Genomic DNA, 25,740 nt, shown 5'->3' with positions numbered 1-25,740 from the left:
ATAATGACGTATATGGGAACTACGCCGAAAATAGTAAAACATGCCAATGTGGTTTTCTCAAACTGGCTGCGCAAAAAGTGATGTAATTTGTGTGATAAGTTACATAGAGATTTCGTACGTAATAGGCCTAAGTGGAATATGCAATTCTCTAAAGTGATACCCAGTTGCGAGAGCACGGTTATCATTACAGCACTTTGCTAGTAATGCTGAGCCGAATTTCAATGGTCCTTTAGCTTTTTACTTGCCAGTGATAGCACTTGCCTGACTTGACCGGCGGGCATTTGAGCCTAGAGCTTTGCGCCTTGCACGTCGTGTTAAATTTTGCTCGAAAACGTGCGCAAAAGCGTGTATTATTAACTTCTTTGAATTTGTGCTAGTTGCCCTTTCCTAAACTCTTTCCACTCAATAAAGCATTTACCTTTGAAAACTTTGCAAGCTAAAGTTTGGTCAAAGCAAAGCTAAGCTAACCTTTAAAAAATTTTAAATACATTTTAATGAAAAAGTTTCTTATTTGGTTTTTTAGTAATTTTGCAAAGATTAAGCGACTTCGGTTTTATCACTTTTGTGAGTATCACTATTTCTACGAAATTAATATAACTCAATTCTGTAATAGAAAGAAGTGAAATAGATTGTTTAAAATCTATTAACTTAGGTCTTAGAGTTTTAAAATTCTGTTAATGCCTACGTCCTAATATCAGAGCTTACCCTTTCCGTCCAGTTTCGAAAATGTTGACTGTTAAATTTATTTACGATTTTTTACGGTTTAGCGCGGTTTCAACAGGGCAGAATCATGAGATGTAATGCAATGTAAACAAAAATAGCTGAAGAATTAAAAGTGATTTATGAAAAGATATGAATCAACTATTCGATACAAGAATATTGCTTGCGGATTTCGTTAGTTTTTGATACATTTCTTTAGAATTCGTTTACCATCAATTTATCACAGTAACACATATTAACCTAATAACCTAAAATACCTATTAACCTAAAATCTGCCAAAACATTTTAATATTATAAACAATATATTTGTATAGTCTTTCTTTCACCGAAAAATGATGCACATGCACACGGTACATAAAGTAGTTGCACGAATAAATCACGTCAGTAAAATTTCGTGACAAGATGATTGAAGACGGCCAAAAAACAGAGGAAAAACATGTCCCCATGAGAGGGGTCACGCTAGTTTTACGTCATTAGAACAGATAAAGTTCGATAAAAATGCTGATTAGTCAGCGCTATTTTAATAATTAACATTTTCTTTTTTAAATGCAAAACTATATCTGCGTATATTGTCGCCTATCAGACAATATATACTGGCATAAAAAGCATCATTGACGTCCTGAGGGAATGTTGGCAAGCCGTGGAAACATGATACATTAGATGTCGTGGTTCGCGCCAAGACTTCAACAGTGCGGTGGCATTTAACTGTAAAGTTTTGACGTTTAAAAATTTAATCATCTTACAAACACATATGACGACGATGCACAGAGAGTGCTTTCACCTAACACAAAGCAGGTCTTACCAATAAAGCGTGCTTTTCGACAAACACGAAGGTACTTTCCGGATGTCGTATGTGTCTTGTACTATCTGTTTTTATGGTTAACACAGCAAAGATTGTCTTGCTATTTGAAGGTTTAATAAATGCGTTACTCTCCGCAACGTTCGTCAACGATTTTGATAAAATCGGTGTTATTCGTGTTTTCGTGTTGGGTATAAATTCTTATTAACAAGTCTTACTGTTTTGTGGATTATCTAACACCAACAATACACCAATTAATACAGCCAATACCATAAGCAGTCGTTTTCCAAAATTAGCAACAAAAATTTCATAGAAGTTTTTGTCGGATGTGAAAACTTCAATATTTTATTTACTTAAATGTTTTCAAACTATTTGCATCAAATAGGATTTTATTGTTTGCTTCACTTCTGTTTGGATAGTAGGCTGTTGCTAACTCAAAAAGTGTAAAAAAGTTGCCAAAGCACATGTGGCAAACACATAGATTCTTCAGATGTTTGCAGTCGCAGCAGTGATTCCCTTTTAACCAAACTTGTTAACGAGAGCAGCACGACATGTTATGCAATTGCATTTATATGCAATAAGCAAGTAAAATAAAGAAATACTTCAAATTTAAATAATGGCTTTAAAATACGTAAGTCAGATTTTTCATTACGAAATCGAACAAGTATAGAAAGCGAAAAAAATGACCTATCACATTTGCGAAATGTTGAGCCTTAAACGTTAAAATCTGAAACATTTTTGGTCGCAGTCACTCAAGAGAGCTGGCCAGCATGAGACAACTGTGCAATAATGGCTTCACCCTTTTCCGCTTCGTTATTAGCCTCACCAACCAAATGCGTTCAGTGTAATGCAATGAAACGTTTTGGCGTTTAAACGATAGTGTTGGCTAGTTAGAGTAGAACAATTCAAGCAGTCCTTGAATTTGCTGTATGACTGCTTTCATTATATAGACGGCCTCGGGGCGACGTGACAGACAGTGCTTGTGCTTTCTTCACTGTGCCAGAAATATTGCCTATCATTATGGCTTTTCCGAACAGCCGCCAACTGTTCGAATAAATTTCCTCCACCCTGATTTAGCTATAATTAAAATAAGGTTTAACAATGGTCAAGGTTAGTAGATGTCTGAGCAAGGTTTTTTCAATTCATTTAAACTAACGTAATCGAGTGAAAACAGGGTTGGAAGTTAGAAATTCTTAGAATTAAAATTTGATTAAATGTCAGATACCGAGACGCTGGAACGGTGCCAATGTGAGTCAAACCTTTTCAATTAAATAAAGGAAAAAATAGCGGAAGTGGCGCTATATATTGGAGTCTTCATGATTTTTATTTGTGTATACATACTATTCATGCAGGCCATATTTCCGCATTTGCCGGTTTCACATGGGTTATTAATAGATTAGTAACGGGTGTTGTAAAACTGTACGGTGTTTATTTTAATAATCCATTTTTCGAAAGAAGTTGATGATGAAATTTTCAATTGCTGTATTACTTGGAATATTCTTCTGCCTAGAACGTGATTCGCATGGTAAGAGGCTTGATCGAAGTAAACTAATTATTCTGCCAGGAATATGTTTCAACAAGTATGTTGCTTTCCAGAACAAGGTTTCTTCAAAATGTTTCTGTATTTCTGAAACATCGTTTGCAATGCGCTTATACATACTACTTCAGAGATAGCACTTTGCTTGCTGTTTCGCAGTTGCTGGGGACTATTTGACACGATTATCATGTTTGATCGTGGATGTTTCAAGTTTTGTTGTCCAAGCATTATGTGTGACATAATTAAGGGAACCTACGGTTTCTTATTCTAAACATACCAAACGTCATCCTCCAGCAATCATGTACTCTAAGTTTGGGCGTCTTATTGGTAGGATTTCGTGTTGTCCATGCCTGCGGTAATCTGTTAAAAACGATTACTGAGATTGCGTTGATGATATTCGCTAGCATAACGCTTGTGGTTCCAGCTTATCACGACAATATTGTAACCACATAGTTGTGGTATTATGTGAAACAACCTTGCAATCTGGTTTGGCAAGTAATATATCCTGGACGTCCCCAGCTATGACGAAATTAAATGCGGTTAGTAATGTATCATATTGCTGCTAGTTTCGTAATTTTATCTCTTCAGAAGATGATCAAAACTTGTAAGCGAGGTTTTCTCGCGGTGACGCAAGTACCTGTTACAGACTGCCTTTTCATGCAACTGTTAAACTAGGCGCTCACATAAATTTCATCAAAGGAAAGATATAAACATGTGATCAAAACTAAGGCATTGGAATAAGTCCATCAAGGGATGGATTAAGACCAAGTATTTAATTGCATATGGAAAAGATAAGAAAATTCATTGCTTGGTTGAAATTATTTAAGCCATTTTTTAATATCTTCCAGTGAGGATATTATGCTCTTGTTAATATCAAAACGGTCCGCAATATACTTCATAAATGGCAAGTAGTACTTCAGGTAAAGGGTTTCCAATTCCAAGACGGATTTGAACCCTCTCTGGCGTTGATTTCTCGATTTCATCACTCCACGTAGCTACGCGGTAAAAGCAGATCGTTAATCTATTTCCATAACAAATTAATAAATTTTAAACATAACCTTGCCAATATGCGAAAATTAGCAATCGCGACAGACCTGACGTCAGATTATAAATTATAATCAAGAATTGCTTAAGTCTTGAAATTCGTAAAGCAGGAAGCTGAATATACACATTATACATATTATTTCAAGTAATTGTAGGTGTTGATTTCCTTAATCAAGTTTGAAATTGTTGCTTGACCTAATTATAATTTGACCCAGTAATAAACTTGCATTGTTATTCTCTCTGTAATAGTCGGAAATGTCCTTTGCCGTTAAATTGTCCTAAGAAATGAGAAATCTTTCCATACATAAACAGTAGCATTGATGCTTTGATCCATAACAAAATTCAGTAGCATTGATGCCTTGCTAGAAATTAGAAACTCATTTGCATTTAGTTTTCACAGTTTTATGAGTAGCCTAATTATGGCCCACCATTTCTATTTCTACATACAGCTTGTCGACAAGAAGTATGCAGAAGAAAGAGAACGGTTGAAGAATCCGACGTCACACTTCAACTTCGTGGATGTTCAGGGGAAACGAAACCTTGGGTCCGCCAAGTAGCGTTTTGCTTGGGTATGAGCAGTGCCGAGATAGCCTTGAAAATGAAGGATTGGTATTCGACCACATATCAACTGTGCAACTCGGTATAAACATTATGTTCATAGTTCTATGTGGAAATAGTTGAATTGTTAGAAGTTCAGTAGCATTGCAGTACCATGTATTTCACCTTAAAATTTTGCTTTTGGACAGAATTGCGAAATTGTGCGTGCTGGTACAAAGAAAATGAACGAAATAACAACCTGCGTCAATTGCTTCAAGGCGCGGCTGGTCGATGCCAATTTTATGACATCTGGAGATGTAACATATGACGAGATTGTAAATTGCTTAGATCAATATATTTACGCAGCTCTGAGCAATGGTTAGTTATACACAGCTTATCAATTAGGCTAATTGTCTTTTAGCTACTGATTTCAGTGGTTATAAATAACACCGCTGATATCATGATGATAATATTCTTTACCCAATATACTGCATGATGATGGTTTAAATATAAGGATCAAAATGTCAACAACTTAACTTGAACATATAGATTGGTAAAAATATTATTATTTTAATGCATCATAAAAGCTAAATCCAGTGTAGAAACGTACGACAACAGATGGAATTCAAAATTGGCCTGGGGAAGTTTTTTAAAAGGGCAAAATCATGCATTGCAGCCTACAATCATAATCTCACGTATATGAAATTTACAAGACAGGGAATACGTTTCATGACTGTCAGTAAAAAACATCCGTAGTTATTTTTAATAAGAGCTTTGTAAAGCAGAAAAGTTCTATGCCTATATGAAGAATGACTATTGAGGTAGATTTGTTTTATCTAACTTCATGGATGTAGATTGCAATTGTATATACATATAGACCGAAATGGGACAAAAATTAGGATCGGTGAAAAATATGATGTGACAAAAATATGATTTGTTATGACAAGATAACATCTCCAGCGACTGTGCAACAAAAGGTTGAATGTTACTTATTAAATCTATCCTTTGTTTATCAAATTTTCAATTTAACGAAAAGCTTAAATTTTTCACAATTGTCACAACCAGGTATAGGATAACTGGAGCATTTTTGGAGAACATTTTAACATTATTTATATATCCATTTTATTGCACTACGGGAATAAAAACCTTACTGCTTGAATGTCATTTAAATAAGTTTATTTGAGAAATGAAATAAAACAGCTTGGTTTTATAGACCCACGAAAACTTTCTAAGCTAAACATGTAGGCCTATCAGAGGGCATTTATTATGTGAAACGTGATTATTTTCAAACAAAAGAAACTGCGGCAAGACATTCCAAACACACCCACAAACTTTGATTGCTGTTGCACATCATTACAAATGAATACCGTCTGTTTTCAAAGCATTTTTTATTACGTCGAGTGGAGTGGGTAAAAAAGCTTCACCACAACACTTCTAATTGACTCTTAACAACTGCTTACAGTATTAATTAGAGTAGTTATATTACAAAAGACTCACTTTTCTAAATAAAGTACTTAAACACAGCAAATTAAGATGAAGGATTTTTAAGCGGAACATGTCTCTGACTTCCTCCACAGTTTTCCGAGAAAGTGCTACCAACAACACAACGCATACTGTTTATGTCGTTTAAGAAGGTTCTGCGACTCGGCGTAAAACGAGAAGACAGGGGCATTTTTACACTGTAAAAACGGTTTTTAAATTACGTTTACGTTATGCATGATAATTTGCAGAACTCCCCAGCTTTCAAGCAGAAGCAGAAGCAAGGGGCAGAGTGAGACTCCCTACGGTGCGGCCGGAGAATGATTGGTGGGCGTTAACAGTTCGCCTGCCTTGTAAGCCTCCAATGTTTCAGGTATATTTTTAATGCAGTATACAAGAATATGTGACGTAATGCTTCATACAGTCAGCTTTAATAAGTGACATGTGAATTGGGTTTATTTAGCCTTAAAGGTCAGTGGTTGGTGATTAAGAATGTGAACACGGGGAGAGAGTAGCCTGATTTAAGATGAAATCGACCCGCATAACATGAATTATAATGCCGTTAGTTGCGTAATGCCTTCATGTCGTCGTTTCAATTAAACGACGGCAGAAAAGGTGTTTGACGACAAAGCATTTGGTATATCTTGTAGTCTTCCTAAATTTATCACCATTTTCCAGCTCCACTTTTTATTCTAGTTTTGGAACGCTTATTGCATCAATTCATTTGCGGATGACGTAAGAGCAAAAGACTTTGTACTGAGTCAAAACAGATTGGTATTTGGCAGAAACATCGTGTTTCTTGCCACGTTTAATGAAGTTTGCCGATTTGACGTGTCTGATATTCAAGTTATCTGGGATGAGTCGATTCCAGCAAACGGTAAATATTGGCCTTAAAGGCTATATATACGAGGTATAAAAATACCTTGTAGGTATATAATTTGTTGCTCTGCAGTTTGTGCTGAATAAAAAACACTCTTTAACACCTTAATTTGTATAATATATTTATTTTGGTTGTTTATATATTTATATATTTTATATATTTATTTAGTTTATATGTTTTAGCATTTCCTCAATTGTCTTCCTTTCCTACTTCTTTTCCTCCTCGGAGGCAAGAACACGGCAACATTTTCTTTAATGCCAACGCCTTCGGTCGCTTGATGGAAACAGATGACGGATTTATCCCGGAGCTTGAAACATTAAACCCCAAGAGGAAGAAACGAGAACTAATTGCTAGGTTTCCCCAGGGTGATATCCTAAGAAAGATTGGAATCATCATGCCGTGTGTGGTTAAAAACTTTGAGGTACTGTTTATTCAAACTTTCTTATTTCTGGATTTGTGTTTTTCTTTTAATAAACAATCAGAACATTCATACATTATTTGGTAGGCCTACTCTATTTCAAATATCCAATTTTCCCAAGACGGTTTAAAAATGTTTAATGAATTTGTGAAATGTTTAAGCAGTCGTAAAATACTTTTGAAATTGACAATAATACAGTAATATCACCTAAGCGCCTAAAGTGTGTTAAAGCTACACATATATCATATTGTACTTATTACACATGCATGAAAGGAAATGTTACCTCTGGTGGGATGCTTAAGTATTTTCATATGTTCCAAAAATTCCCTTAACACGTAATTGTTCCAGTAAAATTATTTGGATGCCATCATTTAGTGCCGTTGTACATTTATTTCTAATTTTACAGAACTGTATGTTTTGGGACAGGTTACGGACAGGCTTGGAGTTCCGATTTCACTCCAAAACAACCAAAACCGGTACCTTATCGATCCATCGATGTTGCAAACTGCAGAATCCTTCGTCCGAACTTCGGAAGACACTTCTACGCTCAACTTTACGCTTGATTTTGGCTATTCCTCTACGGGATGTATCTTTGGTTCGAATGAACCTTTTGTTGTACCCGATCCTCCTCCTGGCTGGTTGGAAGGAAACAAACGTAAGACTTCATTCGCCATCAGCTCTTTTTGTTTCCACTGTGACGTTGAAACATAGCAAATATCGTTTTGAACACTGAAACCAATATCGACCAAAGCAATTTACTAAGCATAAACAATTTCCATAACGATGAGAACTGTAACAACTCCGATAGATCACTCTAAACTAGTAAAGATAAACATCGTACAAAGGTTTAGCAAAATCATGCATCTGAAATTGTAGTTTAGCTCATTATCGTTACGTGTATTCGTTTACAGTTAGAAGAGAGCGAGAGCAAGTCCATGTTTTATATTATATCAGTTTGACATAGCTCACAACTGTTAACCAGTACCTATGCACTAAATTACTTCAAGGCTAATTTTTGCTAAAGTTTAATACCAAATCTTTGACGAAGGTTAGACTGTCAGTTCTGGAAATATTGCAGACAGGACTTTATTTGCTGTAGTTAAACAATTTTCATACTGTTCGAATAAAAATTAGTTTCTTTTGCTACTTTTTTAAAACGTACATGCATGGACATTGCACAGAGATTATGTGCTTCCAATGCATTGGAGCCTCGTCTGAGGAGGAGTGCAAGCGTATAGGGAAAGCTGAACAATGTGGCGCAGGAGAAGCTTGTCAGAGTGAAATTCGACGAATCGAATCAGACAAGGTATGTAGACCTATAACCAAATAATAATCTTGGCATTTTAATATTTTTTACTGCATTGCTTGGGAACCTGTTTTGGTCAAGTTCTGGTTAATGTTTACATGCGACTAACTCCGTTTTAATGTTTTTGTCAGATTTCAATTACAAAGTCTTGCAAGCAATCATTGGCTTGTCAGAATAATCAAATAAACAACAATCGCCTTCAATGCCGGCCGAATCAGACAACGAGTGTTTGCCGATGCTGCTGTTTCAAGGATTACTGTAACTCCGATGGATCTCATTGCACTTGACCTTGGTCACCATTCCTATGCGGAATTTTCATTCAGTATCAGAGATTTTTAGTATCCTTGTTTTGTGTATCATTTCATCAGTGACATTGCTTTTTTTAAATTTTCATGTTTCAGTAATCCATAACGCTCGTTTTGTTTTTAGGCAGAAATATATAACACTGTGTCTATCTGCCATTAAGTTTAAAAGGTTTCCGAAGTGTATGGTAACAAGTATGTGGTAACAAACCTGGGGTATACATATCTTTATTTCAACGCCGGAATAATCCACACTCTATAATAAAAATTTTAACAAAAAGCTTTGGAAATTTCTTCAATTTTATTCGTTAATTGTTGCCTAAACTCTTAAAAGTATCTGAAAACTTGGAGACAAATTTCTATTTTTAACCTGCTATGCTTCTAGTGCAGTGGTGAGTTGGAATTATTTCAGCGTTGATGTATCGACGTGTTCTAAAAGGCTCGGCCAGTTTGAAACTCTTGACCAAATAGTATACACCAACATTTTTATTGATGTCACTATACAGTCATATTTTGAGTTGTGTGCACTTTTGTTTTTCTGATACTGTTTTCAGTGGCGATGTTTTATGCAAACGGGAAGTTTTTGAAAGTTTATTTGTAAATAAGTTTAACACTCTCGTTGAATCCAAATTCCACACACTTAAAGCGCAGTTTTATGTTATGAACAGCTTATCTTCTCCAAGTCTCGCATGTATGCTTCATAAACAATATTATCGTTATAATTTAATTTCTTACATTTTACACCAATAAATATTAGCACCACAAACCGGATAAAACCTTGCAGCCTTTTTGTTTGAAACTAAACTTGAAACTTTTATGAGGCATTTGAAATTATGGCAAAACTGGTATTTTTCACTTTTTTATCAGTTGCTTCATCAGTTTGTAATGGTAATTATTAAAAGCGAAGATGTTGGCATCTCTTTGATTTAATTGGGAATTTTTAAGTTTTCTAAAAATCGTTAAAGGAGAGACATGCACCTTTGTCAACTGGTTAATTGTTACAGCATCAAAGGGAAATTTTCAATACAAAGTTTAGTGACATCCAATTATATTTTAAAATTACTTTTTGACTTGATTTGTGTTTTTTTGGAATAGGTCTCGTGTATTCTTTGCGTGTCGACCAATTTTATATTTAAATGGACCACTTTTGCCAACGTATTTTAAACACTACCTTGCTGGAGTTTTTCATGTTAAAACTCGCCAACATTGTGCCTTGGCGCCACCAGCGGCCGTTACAACATGGCTTATCGATATGTTTTGGACAAGGTGACAATTAGATTATTAAAACCGAACAACCATTAACTAGTAACAAAAATAAATACTACTTAAAGCGGATGCTTTGGAACAAATCTTTTTTATTAATAAGTTTGGCAATCTAAGTCGTCATCATTACAAGGATATGCAACATGTGTGCTGGTAACCTATACCTGAGAATAATTTGTACAAGACTTTCTTTGTCAGACAGTTTTGCCACTCCTAGTTAAAATAACTTAATAGCGTATCTTGCATGTCAATGTCAGATAACAAGTTTTTGTTTCCCACTTCTTTATTGTGTTTACAATGTCCAAAAATAAGTTACAAAACAACGAAAAATTGCGTCATGCCATAGAAATCAGAACATATACCTCACAGCGTCTCAGCAGCAGACAAGTTCAAGTACACAGTTAAGAAAGCAAAACACATATGAGAAGTCTAAGCACACTCTTGCCGGATAACATAAAAATGAACTTTTTGCTTGAAATTAAAATTGCTCGAAACGATATATTTATATTATTTTCAATTTTCGGTGAACGTCGTCTAACGAAGCTGTCAACAACTTTAGGCCTCGGGGATTTTAAACCGGTAATTGATTTTCCAAGAATTGAACGGTTCTGCTGAGTTAACAAAAACAGAAGCGCACATTGTATTGAAATAAAGTGTACAGAACAAAATTATATCAAACATAAAACAAATATAGCAGCCGATTTTTACAAAACATGGCACCGTTGAACTCTGAGTAGGCATATTAGCTCGAAAAAGACGTAAACAAAAAAATAGCGGGACACATTTCCAAGCCGTAAGCAAAGATCTCTCATTTTTTGTTCTTACAAACACATAACCAAAGCGGCAGATACGCTTTACTGGCAGAGGTGAATCACGACAAAACAAGGCAATTTGAAGAAAAAGAAAAAAACATTTCAGCTGAGCTCAGAACCACAATTTGTTCAGTTTAGAAAATCAAGCAATGCACCATAGTGATGACTATCGCGAAATAAGAAGGTGTAACAAATGCGATACCTTAAAGTACAGTAACTGCAATGGATTGGTATTGTAATACAGCCAGCTGACTTACTTTTACCAATCCGTGAAACAATAACATAAATTTAGAAAACACGAAATTTACAATTTTTTTAGTTGAAAAGCAAATAGAATTTTTTCTGCTAAAAGCAAACATTTTAAAAAAACAGCGTAATTCATTGTATCAGTCAAAATACAAAATCATTCGGTACCGCCCAAAACGCGATGTACAAAACATTTGAGAAGTATAAACATGAAATAAAAGTTGCACACAGGTACTTTATCTTCGGTTTCATTTACAAGCAAATAAAAGAACAAAATGTACTGTACCATTATTGCAAAGTATAATGAAATATATCTTGCAAGGAAAACTCGACGGCATTAGTGACACAATTTGCAATAATCCACTTTATTACGAAGTCGTAAGAGATGCAATGGATTTAGGTGAGAGCAAATTCATTGGAGATGCAACGCTGGACATGTGTGACGTCAGTTGTGACGCAACACTGCTTACTTGATTAGCAGGTATCGGTTGACCCAAAGCGGCTGCGATAGGTCGTACAGGAACACCGGCAAAAGTCATTTGTCCGTTAACAACAGACGGGAATTGAAAGACCGTGCTTGACTTTAACGAGGCAGGGGACGTATTTCTATCCTTCCCACCAGATGTGTTGTCACTTCCATTGGCATCTCTCGATCCTCCGAACTTTGAGGTATCTTTTTCTGGCTTTACGTTATTGGTTGGCATGGGGCTCAGTGTGCTCCAAAAAGTAATGCTTGGTATTACCTGCAGATGTAATACACGCGTAAGAAAATGTAAACAATACAGGTAAAACAAATAAAAAGCATCTTGGTATCATGAAAAATTTTGTTAAGCAATTCAAAAGTAACAAGAAAGTTGTTTTTATTCACAACCCCAAAAAAGAAAAAAACCTTTTGATTTAACTAGACAGACATGAATTCAAAAGTTTGAACAAAATGTGCTTACCATAGGTGATGGAGTCATGACCATAGAGCTTGGGAAAAAAGAGGCAGTTGTATCTGAAGGTGTTTTACGACAAACTGCGTCTGGCGTGTTAATGCTCTTTCCATCGTACGCTAAAAGAGATCCGTTTCGAAGTCCAGGAAATTGTTGAAAGAGTGTTGATGACATTACGTCAAAATCGTTGTCATTATCAGTTCGTGTTGATCGGCTCAAATCAATCGGACTTGGCTTGCGGTCGATCGATTTTTTACCAGTTAATCGCCTGTGCTTGATGCTCCCAGTTTCAGCTCTATTCTCTTTTTCCAGGGCTTCTCGTTGTTCTGGAGCTGGTATAAGCTCTGGAGACTTACTTTTCGTTTTTTCCTTTTCTCGTGCAATTTCTGATCTTTCAGCTTGGCAGTCAACCTTTGGCATACGCAGCAGAATGTCCATCGAAGAGTGGGGAGAAACCGGTGAAGAATTTTCTGAGCGTGGGGAGCTGAGAAGTGAACCTCCGGATCCTTTTGGGGATGTACACAAATCCAAAGGAGCATCGGTGCTGGTATCCTTTTTGGTGGAAAGATTCTTAGAAACCACATTGGAGTGCTCACCGTTCATAATAAGCGCGAGCGCAGATTCTTCATTGTTTACCGGAGATGACCGGCTTCCACGGAGTGCGACTGGAGATATGGGTTTTGCATCTTCACTTGGAGAACATTTTCTCAAGCCAATTGCTCGGTATTTCGCGTAGCCATCCGGAAAAGATGACGTGTGATTCACTTCTTCTTTAGGTTTCTGAAGCTTAACTGCATCTGACAACTCCACTTTGGAGTGAACCTTTTCAAATGAAGATTTGGAAACTGCGTCTTCTCGTCGACAACTTGATGTCGGATGCTCAGTGAGAATATCATCGTATTTACGTTTCTGTCCACTTAACATCGGCAACATTGACGGGCTTCTTGGAGCGGTGTTGGCGAGATAATTTGGCGCACGAGCCAGTAGGGCATCAGCAAGGGCTTTCTTGTTTCTTTTAATTAAATCCTCTTGTGTGAGTTTATGTCTAGGATAAGAAAAGTCTGGACCCCGTCTCATATCTTGCTCTTGATAATGCTGTTGCAAAAATAACAAGGCTTCCGCATCGCGCTGGGGTGACTGCCTTGAACCGGAATGATAAGTAGGAGACAACTGATGCCTTTTTAGTTTTTCACTGCCGCTTTGTTGTGCTTGCTGTTGATCCTGTTGATAGGAACGATTTGAGGGACAGAAACTCTGCCTATGGTTGTTGTTGCTGTTATGGCGATCCCAGGTTCCTGAAGATGATAAATTTTCATTGTAATATTTCTTCCCGGATACTTGCGATCGATGATGCTCCCTGTCGCTTTCCACGGCTGTTAATCACAAAATGAAAATATTTTTAAATTACAATGACAAAACACGAAACGACGGGATCAACCAACAAATTGTGACTAAAATGATTGTATTTACATGTGTATAAGAAAACATATAGGAAAAGTGGCTTACCGTTTGACGAATGTCCGTGTGAAGAAGCCTCACTGGCAGTTGACGTAGACGCTGCAGCAGCAGCGGCAACAACCTGGCGAATCCCTGCCCAAAAAGCTGCAGTTGCTCCTGCGTTTCGAGCCCGTTCCTCTTCGGTCAAAGATGCCGCAGATAACGCTGCTGCTGCAGCGACTGCAGCTGAAGTCGCATTCAAAGACATTCTAGAAACGTCAGAGGAGTGGGCGTTATAAGACAAAGCGTCCTGTGCATACTTTCGGTTTTCGTCGTTGCTTTCTCGTAAAGACCAGCTATCCTGGCTGTGAGAAGGCGATAAACGTCCGTGGCTATCCCGCTCGTTGTGAGAAGTCAATAATCGCCTTTGACTTGATAAAACGTCATTTTGGGAGGGGGGTTTGCGCCGAGATTTGATGGAGCCTTCGAAGTCTTTCTCCTCTGAATGAGATAGCTGCTGCTGGCAATGGAGATAGTAACGAAGCCCGTCATCGCTTGTGTCCGGCCGATTCACTACCATCGACGGTGGAGAATTGGACAGAGTCGGAGATGGAGGATTTCCATCTTCTTCATCAGCAGGGCCATTTGATCCTCCATCGGAGTGCGTGAGGCGCTCCATTTTGACCCGGAATGGAATTTTGGTTTCTGTCTTTATAATTTCAGGAAAGGAAACGAATTTGTAGACGAATTTTTGACCATTCACTTTCTTGATTATGTTCTGTAGAAAAAGGCAAATACATTAACAGGCGGTAAAACAAAAAGCGTGTCTATAACGTGAATGTAACTTCCAAACTTCTTATTTGGAGCTGAAAGGCCGAAACGTACACCACACAGTGCGCATGATGAAAAAGACCGTGATATGCGGGAGTATTGAGAACACCATAACACGAATGAAAGTTTGATGTTACCACATTAACATAACGGGCGAACATTCTTTCCCGTCAAATGTTACTCGCTCCTTCACATTTCCGAAGGGCGGCAACTATAAAAGAAACACTTAGACAAAAGACGACGTGCGATGGCTTTCGGCGCCTGCTGTAGGAAACCGGACACAAAATATTCCTGAGCCCCGCATGGCGTCACCTGCCAAGATTTTCACCCGTTAAAACGGTTTCTGATTACTTCTTGGTACACTCAGTGGGACCAACTAGACCGGCATTTTTCGGCATCTAACCGGATGTCTCGAAAACAAAAAAACAATGTTCGGTCGATCTATTATAATCAGAAGTAGTTCTGGTTCTGGTTCTAACAGTCTGTTTGCTATTCTAGACATCCGTCCTCCTATGACAATCGCAGGCCACCACCGAAAAGTACATCAAGCACCAACTTTGCAAAACATTTTTTTGCACAAATCTAAATGATATTTACAGTATTTTGCTCACTACTAGATAACCTCAATTTATTAGAATATTAGAAGCGTGAACACGACCAATTTCGGGCGTTGTACATGGGAATTACGTCAGTTTGGCGAGGCAGAGGTAAGGAGTGTTGAACACAAACCTACGCCCTTGATAAGGCTATATTTGGATTTTAAGGTGACATTTAGTCTTTGCCTGACCTCTTTGTGCTATGCCGTGGAAATGACGTGTCGCTACATGGTTTTTTTACATGTTCGCGGAATTTCCGGTGATGTCAATTTGGCCATTTTCAAAAGAATTTCTTATATTTGCTTCATGCGAGCGTTAGTGAGAAACAAAGGCGAGAACGAGTGCGCACGCACCCAAGCATTAGTGGATCGATGCGGAACTGAAAGAAAAATGACGAGACGCGAGGTGTTTACCCTTCATCTAATTCTAAAAAAGGTCATCAAGCTTAGAAGTAACGCCGACCCCTCGAATAGAAGATTTGCAGTAAGTTCTTGGGTGGTGCTGATTACAATACATGATTTATAGCAGTTTGTAGTTCATAAAAAACATGTGAAGTGTGAGCTTCGAATATTCCATGTACAACTGTCCAGCTGCTACAAACCTCTGGCACGTCCGATTTGCAGCGAATACCGACACGACTGCAAAAAACCCGTCAGGCGAACGCGGCTTTGCTGGTATTGTTGCAATTAAGCGCGAAACAAAAACGAACCTAGGTCTTATTACAGGAAGGCAAAGGAAACACGAGAAGGTGCCGGAAACAGCGGGCAAGTCGTATGGAACGCAAGCCTAATGCATTGTACAAATCTACATGTACACGGGCCTGTTTGGCTGCAAAAGCACGGTCTTAAAATATTGCAGCAAGAATGCTCTTGGTCATATGTTAATATCGTTTGAAAATAGGTAGACAATCTAAAGCCGGATGTAAAGGTCTTATAATAATTAGGCATGAAACCACAAACATCATTTCCACCACGTGAACCGCAAAGCTATCGGATAAGGGATCATGCCTATATGACTGCTCCACATTATTTAATCTCATTAACATGCATCACTGACAGAGCAGCTAAACCCGTTTCTGCTTTTCTTTATTACATTTCTCTCAGAGGAACAATTCCAAACAAGGTTACCCTTTCCACTTTTTAAACATAATAAATTTGCAACTTATAAATCTCGCTTACCTTGTCGTAATAATAACGAAGAGCTCTGCTTAGTTTGTCGTAGTTCATATTAGTCTTATTTTTACGCAGGCCCCAGAGTCTGGCCACTTCTTCCGAGTTATGAAGTTTGAATTCTCCATCGGTGGAGGTCCAACTGATTAGATGACTGTTCGCCGAAGGATCCATCAGAAGCTCAAGAAGAAATTGCCATAAAGTGACGTTCATGTCCAACACTACAAAACAAACGAACGGAAATTTAGAGAAATAAGTTAATACGGGTACCATGATGCTGTACGGCTAATAAAAATGTGAACCGCGCCTAACAAAAGCGACGAAAAGCTGCGCGTGCAATAACTGTATCTACCTAGGTACTATCTAATAAATAACCTAGTTACGGGTTTAATGGGGATCCTATAGCATATATAAAAATGTGTGATTTGTAAATGTGCCGTCAAAATCGTGATTCCTTGTTATTAATCCAGCACATACGGGATATGCTTATACGGATGGTGGAAAACACCAGCAGCACGTTGGACTGCGCAGCTAAGATATCCTGTCGTGTAAAAAAGAGAGGGAATTACAGAAAGGAATACACTGGCGCCCGAACGGGATCACGTTTAATTAATGGCAGTTTTCCTTCCCGTCTTCTGGTGCAATCCAGTTAACAGGACGTACCCCGGAGCTTGTTGCACAATAGCACAGCTAATACGATCGGGTTTGCGAAGGGTGTTCGCAGAAAAGAAACGGATATCTTACTTTGCATGCTGCCATATTGCGCTTACATTATTCACGGTATTATTACTGTCAAAAGAAATCCGATTTGAGTTCGTCATAATAGCAGCCGTCCCATGCATGTCAACCGGCTTTGTTGGGTATGCGATTTAATTCGATTTGCTGCCTTAGGATTTCGCAATCCACATATCGCAACCCGGCAAATGGACAGCTGCGTTGGTAGTAACCGGCAATCAACGTTAGCAAATTCACACCTTATACTGATCAGATGACTGGGCGAAAATCGTTTTCCGTTATAGATGAAACCTCATTCAAATGAAACAAATTTGTCTTCGAGCCAAGAAAAAACAACTTTTCTATCAAAATAAGTCCGACGTAGACCGTACTTTGTTTACTGTTAAATATTCGCTATGGCCGCAGGCAAAAAGTTTCCGGTCGAGAAAACTAAAAATACATGTTTTGGACAACATCGCGGAGGCACTATACGCAATAATTCTGTCAGGCACAACGGTTCTACATCCACTTCTTTATGCAAAAAATCAATATTAACAACAGTTGGTATTCCTTTCACTTTCATTTAAAACAGTGCAAAACTTTTAAGAGAACCGGCGGTTAAATACAGGCATAGAAATTTTTGCTTGTTTGCAGCGAATTTGTAAAACCATTGGTTATCACGTGACCAGCGACAAAGGAAGCTTTTCCTCGCTGTAAGGAAAAGCATACTCACAAAGCAGTTGATTCTATTTGAGCAATGTTGATTATTAGCAGTTTAAATGTGTTGTTCCGCTCATATTGTTCTAATTTTGACATGATGTCGGCACGTTTCCACCTCCTTCTGTCAGAATTGAACACTTGCGGTCAACTAATGTCATGCAGATGTAAAAATAAAACGCCAGTTCCTTCCATTTTAACGCCGCCGGTAAATTTGTAAAATTTCAACTGACAAACAAAACAAATATGTCAATATGAAATCCAATGTGCATTGCAACCAGAAAAGACGTCGCACGCAATGAACTCAATTTTGTCTAATGCCGCCTCACATACCGACCAGTCCGACCTGTATTTATAGCAGGAGGACAGGGTGTACGTAAAACTATTGTAAACACAGTGTATAGAATGTAAAGTACGACATGGTATTACCGACCTGACTTACGTCTACATTAATTATATTACACGAAGTCGCACGATTTTACGCACTTAGTAAGAGTTTAACTTTACTTGACACAATATCATTTGGAATTCATCAAATTCTGCAGGTTTAGCGATACTAGACAAACTCCGTAGTATGCAAGGAACAACACACGAGCACGGCTTTCGCATAAACACGTTTGTAAAAACTAAAAAGCCGGAAACATATAACATATTATAGATTTCTGTGTTCTGCTTCGTAGATTCACTTGCCCTAACCGTGACATGGCCATTGGCAATGATTTCCAGACGTAATTAGGCTACAACGATTTTTCGACGTTAAAGTCAACTTGTGTCGCAAGACAGATATTTAGCTTAATATGTCATCGTGGCGAAGTGTATATTGTCATCGTTCATTTATAGAACATTACACAACACTTCATGATATCATCGAGGTACAGCAAATTAACAAAAGTAGGATGGTTCGTGACGTAATTAAAAATATAAGCGGTTAATTTCCTGGTCAGTCGAAAATTCTCAAATATGACGATTAAGGTCGCTCTGTAAAACGATTTTGAGTCCCTTGATTGTAATACCGCGGCGAAGGAAATTACAAAGCGTTTTACTGAATTCAACACGTATTGGTTTCCGGGATACTAAAACGCTCAACTGTAATTTAATCTCCATTTATTACGCCCCTTGATTTGGAAACGGGTCGCTTTCAGTTCTTATTTTGACCAGTCTACGTTGGCTGATGCGACGGCTTCCTTCGCCAAGACGTAACATGTATACATTCCAGTGGAGGGTAATTAAAACGTAAACGTCATGCCAACGCCCCAATACGGAACTACAGTGTTTTGTTCTTATTTGTGGTAAAGTCAAAGTTTCAGAAAAACACGACATCACTAAATGCAATATTACACAAACTTATAATCAGGTTTTTGTATTTTTCGCTTTAAATTCCCGTAAACGACAAACACCTTTCGTCAAGTGTTAAACAATTTCCATTTTCTTTATACTGTACTGACTTACAGGCGTCCGTTTTTATATATCATACTGGTATCAATCTTTTATTTCGCATAACGGAAAAGGTAAGAATACGCTAGTGAAATTCAACCCGTGACGGAATAATAGAGAGAAAGAGAGATGAGAAATACGGTCAAGTGTCGTCAAGTACATCCGGGTTCCGGAAACAACGTGTTTTTATTTGTTGCATGTTTACAACCCGTCGCAAAGAAGACTGTCGTTTTGTTCGGAAACCGTCAGGCGAACAGAACAAACCGTACCGGAGGGCGTTTCCACGATGCAAACGACACAAACTGTCTATCTATACAGCGCAGGCCTTTTTAATTAATCATACGAGCGGTGAGGTCGTACTAATGATACAGAACCACAAAAGTTACCGGTGTGCGTTCCCCTTCCTCTTCTAGTAAATTGCTGTTTCCCGTTGCACAGAGCACCGATTATTTTCCAGACCCCTAATTTAACTAATAGCAACGGCGTTGGTTAATTAGTAGCACGCAATGTTGAAAAGACCTAAGAATCGCAACACCGGTTTATTTGCTGCAATTACCCTGCCTATGCGCTGTAAGACCGTTTGATGCCTGCTTCCGTTAATTGTGCAATCGTGAAAAACAGGCCAGCACACGGTTCGGGGTTTGAAATTTCGGGCCTTTCCGCTGTAATGTTTCCTAAAAGATGCTTGATTCTTGCTTAATAGTGTTCAAACAAAGTGTGATTTTATTCGACCTGTTTTTTCTATGAATATAAAGGTCGATGTTGTTGACTTCTTAGAACGGAAGATGCGCTAACCGGTTCTAATTGCTTTCTTGCAAATAACGTCATAACGTCATAAGTAAGTTTGTTGACAAAAAGGCATCATTAATCGCACACACCCATCTTTAAAATCTCTGTGTGATGAATGTGCTTTTCCGAAGGGTTCAATCGTTGAATAAGCTAATGAGGACAACAAATTTTGACACAAACTAAGACCTCAATGTGGCGATATTTTACGTCACAGATGATTTAATCCGCGGTAGAAACACAGCTTATACTACGAGGTGCGCAAAACGCAAACGCTAAACATGCGCAAGGTAAACAAGAGCCCAATCAGCTCTAAGTAACCTTTGTTAAAACTGCCGATCGGTTTATTTGGACGTTTTACCGATGACTGACGTTGCAATCGTAAGCGCTAATAGTACAGTTTACAAAGAAGCAATCAGCAAACAGAGTTTCTTACCTCTTGGGAGGTGAGAGCCTATCTGCTGCTGCATATTGTTCATACAAATCCTCTTCTCCAAGGGAGGACCTTGCAGGTCCATTTCGTCCATTGTGTCTTCACACTGTCTCATGTGATTTGTGTCTGGTGAATTTGCGTCTTCTGTAATTGTGTGGTTCAGTTGTCAAATAATTTCAATTTGTAAGAGTTATCGTCGTAAAGCACATACAAAACAAACAACAAAATAAATCAGAACAAATGAATTTATTTATCAAAACCATGCTCAGTTAAAAAAAATACAAGCTGTATCTATAACTGGTTAGCTTGTCTATTTTTCATGCAAAACGACTACGGACATTAATAAACCATTTTTTTATACAAAGTGTATTTCGATGCAGCAGCAAGAACTGTTTATACCTTGTTACATAAACCTTCCCTGAAATTTGCGTTAAGATCAAAAAATGACTAAATTTACGAGCAAAGTATATTAGCTGACTAACACGGCAAAGATTCTGTTTTCGCGCAGGAAGTGTGCATAGCAAGCGATACGGATAAATAACGGTACTGACGTAAGCACAATGACTGAGAGCTCAGTTGTTTTTAAGGTTTCATGAGGAACTCAACTGACCTTTACAAAGCGACAAGTCAGCTCTGTCGGATTGTTTCGTCATAATTAGCTCTTTCGCTTTTTCCAAGTTTTTTCTGCAAACTCAGACAAGCTAACGTTTCTTAAACGACTAGCAAGAATAATTCGTTGAAATTTCGACGTAGTGACTATTTGATCACTTTCGTATTATTAGACATTCAACACCTCGAATTGCTAATGAAGTAACAAAGCTGTTTTACTGTTCATTGTATGACGATCTATTACGTTTCGACTGCTTAACATTCAGCATTTAATAGCATTAAGAAACAGTGCCCTATAGTAATAACTTGCATATAATCAATCAGCTGCTTTACGAATTCAAAGCGTGATCATATCTTGCAACCTGAAATGCTATACAATCCGCAACCCCAAATTTTGCGCCTACAGCACATCCTAACTAAGGGATTCCACGTCTATAGTCAGGCCTGCTTTTGTTAGTTGTTTTCGCTACGATTGTAAAACTCTCATCTAACCTATAGGCGTCGGGTGTTAGCCAAGCGAGTATGAGACGGAAATGGCTCGTTACGCCGATCAGGAAGTGTTTCCAAGAGCCGCGTCAATGCCTATAGCGAGTGTGCGAATTTCTGCTCGCGTGCGCACATGTCACCGGGGCAACACCTTTTTGCTGGTTTCAAATCTGAATTTTAGGCAAAATGCTAAATTTGTAAATATGCATCGTTTAACGCAATACTCCATCTCGACATGTATTAATCATGGGTAATAAAAATTTGGCTTGATCTGGTATCATTTTAGAATAGACCGATTGTGTTTTACACAATCAATTTTCGAAGTCCTTTGTCTTCGATCAAGCGTAAACGGGGAGGGTAATAAAGTCATCTGGCGACGGGAATCTTTAAAAAGAAACTCATCAAAATTCCCCACTAGTGATTAGCCACATTCGAACGTACGGCATAATGGGATTGAAACAGGAAGTGTCTAAACGCCAACATCCAACGTGGGTGAATGGGACAGGTTTCCGTTATTACGGCGAACCAAAACCAGACAAGCTTAAGAGCGCCCCAGCTATGTCATTTCGATATGTGCAGAGGCCTTCTCAAGACCGTAACTCCATGTGTTAAGTCCGTTCGGACCAAATAAGTTAGTCATTATCGTTTATAAAGAGAAAGCTCATGACAGCGATCGGTTCAGGTCAGCATATCAGGTTGTCTAAACTCATACAAAATTAGCTGTCTAACAGGAAACGATACCCAACGTCCAGAATTAATTGTTGTGTCTCAACGTTGGCAAACCTCGTCTGATGTTTGCCTCAAAGAATGCCGGCCGATCGAAGTTGATCAAACGCATTTTCATTCGTAGTGGTGCAGTAGTGGTGTATATTGTGGTGCAGTTACTGCCCAAGATTGCAATTAAAATAGGGTTTGAAAAATGCAACCTATTTCGGAGACAGTTTCTTTTCTGAAAAAGCGTGTCCGTAATTAATATCCACTTTTTGTTACGGTTGACTCTGTGTAGCTAGCACGACGACGCATATGCCAATTTTTCAAATCCATGACTTTGTTCACACAATGGTAGCCTACTTCTGCACGTCACTTCCGTTTCAAAACGATGTTAGGGGGATTAGGATCGTAAACAAACCTGACGTTCCGTTGCAAACAACGTCTGTGTTGACAGGTCTCGATAAAGCTGTTTACCGCTTACAACCGGAACTTTTGCAACCTGTGGCGATGAACGTTGTCATGTTTTTTAGCTTTCGTGTTCGAAAAGCGAAATTCAAGCCGAATAGATGAAGATTTATGCAAATAACGGGGACAATTAACTGTTGACTACGCATACACTTACAGCTACACCTATATACTCAGAAGCTTATTTACGCAAACGATAATGGATAGTCCCACCATGCCATGAAATGAATCATAATACATTGAAAGGGCGTCCGCACGTGCGCAATTGCTTACAGTTTACCACGGAAACAGGCCACCAAAAGCAAAGACAGTGTTGACCAGCAACGACAAAGCACACCCTGGGGCAATACAACTGAAATTAGGACTAAGTAACATTTCCGCTGTCGGTAACCTCGTAAAACCCTGCAAATTTTACAGATATTTTCCGTGAGCGATTTGAGCTCGTTAAAAAAGGATGTTTTTTTGAATACCGAGGAGATACACGACCATGTACGTCACCAAGCGAGTCAAATACAACAAATTTTGCCTCGTTTCATTTTCATTCAAACGCATTTGACTCGTCAATAGGAATATGCCGGCACCGTTTACGTAGGTTACGCTAAATTTATCGTGATTTGTTTGTTTACGTTTCGAGCAAAAGGGCATTTCGTGACACAATTAGAAGTAAACGGTCCTTTACAATCAGCCCTCGATCGGAAACAACTTCTTCCTGTCTGATGCAGTTTATAGCGCTGAAGCGTGGGAAAGAAATCGAAACAATTATACCGGGCGCCGGTTCGCACACTTAAAAGGAAATATATACCTATCATACATTACAAAACATCTGCAATTAATGCTTTACAAGAACATACTAATACCAAGATGGTATCAGCAAAATTGCAGCATAAAACTGGCAAGCTGAATGTCTACGCAGATGTGTTCTACGTGTTTTTTTGCAACACAACTACTGCAAATCAATTGCACGGTTTACTGTATAAGTTTACTTATAATACTATACAAGTTTAACAGATGCAAAAAGGCCATCATATACCTCATGCTAAATTATAGCTTAGATATAGTTTGAGATGGGTAAGCGCGATTTTTAAGTATCCCGACACTGTTGTTGTGCCCGCCAGTGCTTATTTCCGGTTAATTTAAGCAGAAGGTCTCTTTCCCACGCTCCCATGGGCAGAAGCACGAGTCCCGGAAATTGGAAGCGTTAAATTGAACTATTGACTGGGCCATGAATTCATAAATTTTATTGGGCCGTTAATTGCCTTGGATTGGTTTGAACTGGCAAATAATAACGCGTTGGGACACAAATGACCTAAATCCAAGGGCCAGACGAATTCTTGAGATCGAATGCCAAGTAATTGCAAACACCAAATGGAGGGAGAACATCAAAAGGCAATCATTACGCCAAACTAATGTATACGGATAGAGATATCTTCATGCTGTCAGAAGGCGAAACGTCAAGTTATTATTTACCCAACTACAATTAAATTTTTTCATTGGTTAAACCTATCGTGTTTGTGCAGTATGCCCCAAGCACTGTTATACGCAACAAGTATATGTATTTCGTTTCAAGTTGAATTAACCTGATGAACAAGGTTGCGTTACACCAGCGATGGTATTGATTTACGACACTCACGATCTACAGACACTAAACAAGACAAATGAAGTGTGCGTGCATGAACATATACGGCAGTAAACCTGTTGTTGCTGGGGCTTTAAAAATACGTCAATGTACCGTGAGCAAGCTATGAAGATAACGCGGTCACATAAGTCGCGAACTGCTGTACCGTAGGAGTACAACAAGAAAACCGGAAGCATTTCCTATACATAAGCGCTTTGTCGATATTTATCAACGGGTCCGTAGAAATAGAAACAGATGCGTCCATTACAGCGAAGTAAAAGAAACACGAGGAGCAGCGCTGACGCATCGTAAAATTAAACATAGCGCGATGTCTGCCCGAGGAACGCATTGCGCCATTCAAATCCGGAACTAAACTAGGAGTGGGCGGAAACAAGTCGACGATATACGTCACACTGTAATCGAATTATTCTTTTCCTTTCAACCTCGTTGAATATTTTTAGTTCCCTCTCAAACATCCTTGAAACGTCTAGGCCTATATAAGGTTAGGAAGTATACAAACTGCAATATACTATAAGCTGAAACGTTGAATACTGATTGATTTGACTAACTTTAGGCAAACGATTATTTCAACCAAGAACACATTTTCAAGACATAGCTCTAAAGTCTAAATGAATCCAGTAGGGATGTTATTTCGTTATATTAGATCGAACTCCGATCACAGTAATATTTTCAAATGAGAGTACAAAGATAAGAAAGATAATTTTCAGATAAAACTCACTTCCTGAACCGAATGAATTGGTGGAGAGGCTTTCTTTGTTGATAAAATGACAATCCAAAACATCCACCGACTGGTTTGCGCCTTCTAATCTTTCTACTGCTTTAGAAGGCTGTTGATCGACCACAGTATTATCATATTTCAATGTCATCATTTCCAGGCTGGCAAAGCCACTTGTTTATTGAGAGATTTAAACAGTTCTAAGAAACAGCTACTGACACTTCCTGCATAAATACTGACAAAATAAAAATTTATCCGCTTTTATGAAACATATGCGACCGCAATAGAGTAAAACTTTGTGCAGCATAATTTGAATTGTTTATTTTCTACAGTAACTACGTAATAGCTGCAAAATAGGTGACATACTTTGCTTGACTACCTGTAACGTTAACTAAACAGTAGTTCAACATTGCGCGAAACACCACGTAACGCCAGCCAGAACCAACGCAGTATATGCTAGTTAGTTTAAACCACGTTCAACTAAATACCGCTTGAACAACTGTGACATCTGATCGCTGCAAATCTGTTAAACCGGAATTGTGCTTATGGTCACATCCGCCCTTTTCAGCTGCTAGTCCTATAACGCGCTCTGTTTGGTACCCTCGTTTTAATCATTCCAACGGAAGTACACACGCAGACACACAAACAAATCGTACAGTGGCGAACAAAGACTCTCCAGGACAAAAAAGAAAAAAAGGACAATTCTTTTTAAGTGTCTCTTTT

The 25,740-nt window shown here is 38.3% G+C and overlaps 2 protein-coding genes across 2 annotated transcripts; one reads left to right on the top strand and one right to left on the bottom strand.

Annotated features, from left to right (window-relative positions):
• The first annotated feature begins 2,850 nt into the window (after positions 1 to 2,850).
• Positions 2,851 to 10,357, top strand: LOC143459273 (uncharacterized). Its single transcript, XM_076956348.1, has 9 exons — positions 2,851 to 3,044; positions 4,550 to 4,740; positions 4,847 to 5,015; positions 6,368 to 6,489; positions 6,813 to 6,993; positions 7,179 to 7,417; positions 7,841 to 8,069; positions 8,596 to 8,720; positions 8,852 to 10,357. The coding sequence occupies exons 1-9, from the start codon at positions 2,981 to 2,983 to the stop codon at positions 9,005 to 9,007; spliced, it is 1,476 nt and encodes a 491-aa protein (XP_076812463.1). The 5' UTR covers positions 2,851 to 2,980; the 3' UTR covers positions 9,008 to 10,357.
• Positions 10,358 to 10,550: 193 nt separating this feature from the next.
• LOC143459272 (uncharacterized) lies at positions 10,551 to 25,270 on the bottom strand. Its single transcript, XM_076956347.1, has 6 exons — positions 25,021 to 25,270; positions 20,399 to 20,539; positions 16,321 to 16,532; positions 13,785 to 14,493; positions 12,288 to 13,651; positions 10,551 to 12,086 (listed from the first exon to the last, which is right to left on the bottom strand). The coding sequence occupies exons 1-6, from the start codon at positions 25,169 to 25,171 to the stop codon at positions 11,712 to 11,714; spliced, it is 2,952 nt and encodes a 983-aa protein (XP_076812462.1). The 5' UTR covers positions 25,172 to 25,270; the 3' UTR covers positions 10,551 to 11,711.
• Positions 25,271 to 25,740: the final 470 nt, after the last annotated feature.

The sequence above is a fragment of the Clavelina lepadiformis genome, chromosome 5 (assembly GCF_947623445.1).
Source record: "Clavelina lepadiformis chromosome 5, kaClaLepa1.1, whole genome shotgun sequence".
Lineage (NCBI taxonomy): Eukaryota > Metazoa > Chordata > Ascidiacea > Aplousobranchia > Clavelinidae > Clavelina > Clavelina lepadiformis.
Note: the sequence above shows the minus strand (reverse complement) of the source record. Positions and strands in the feature narration are given on the sequence as shown.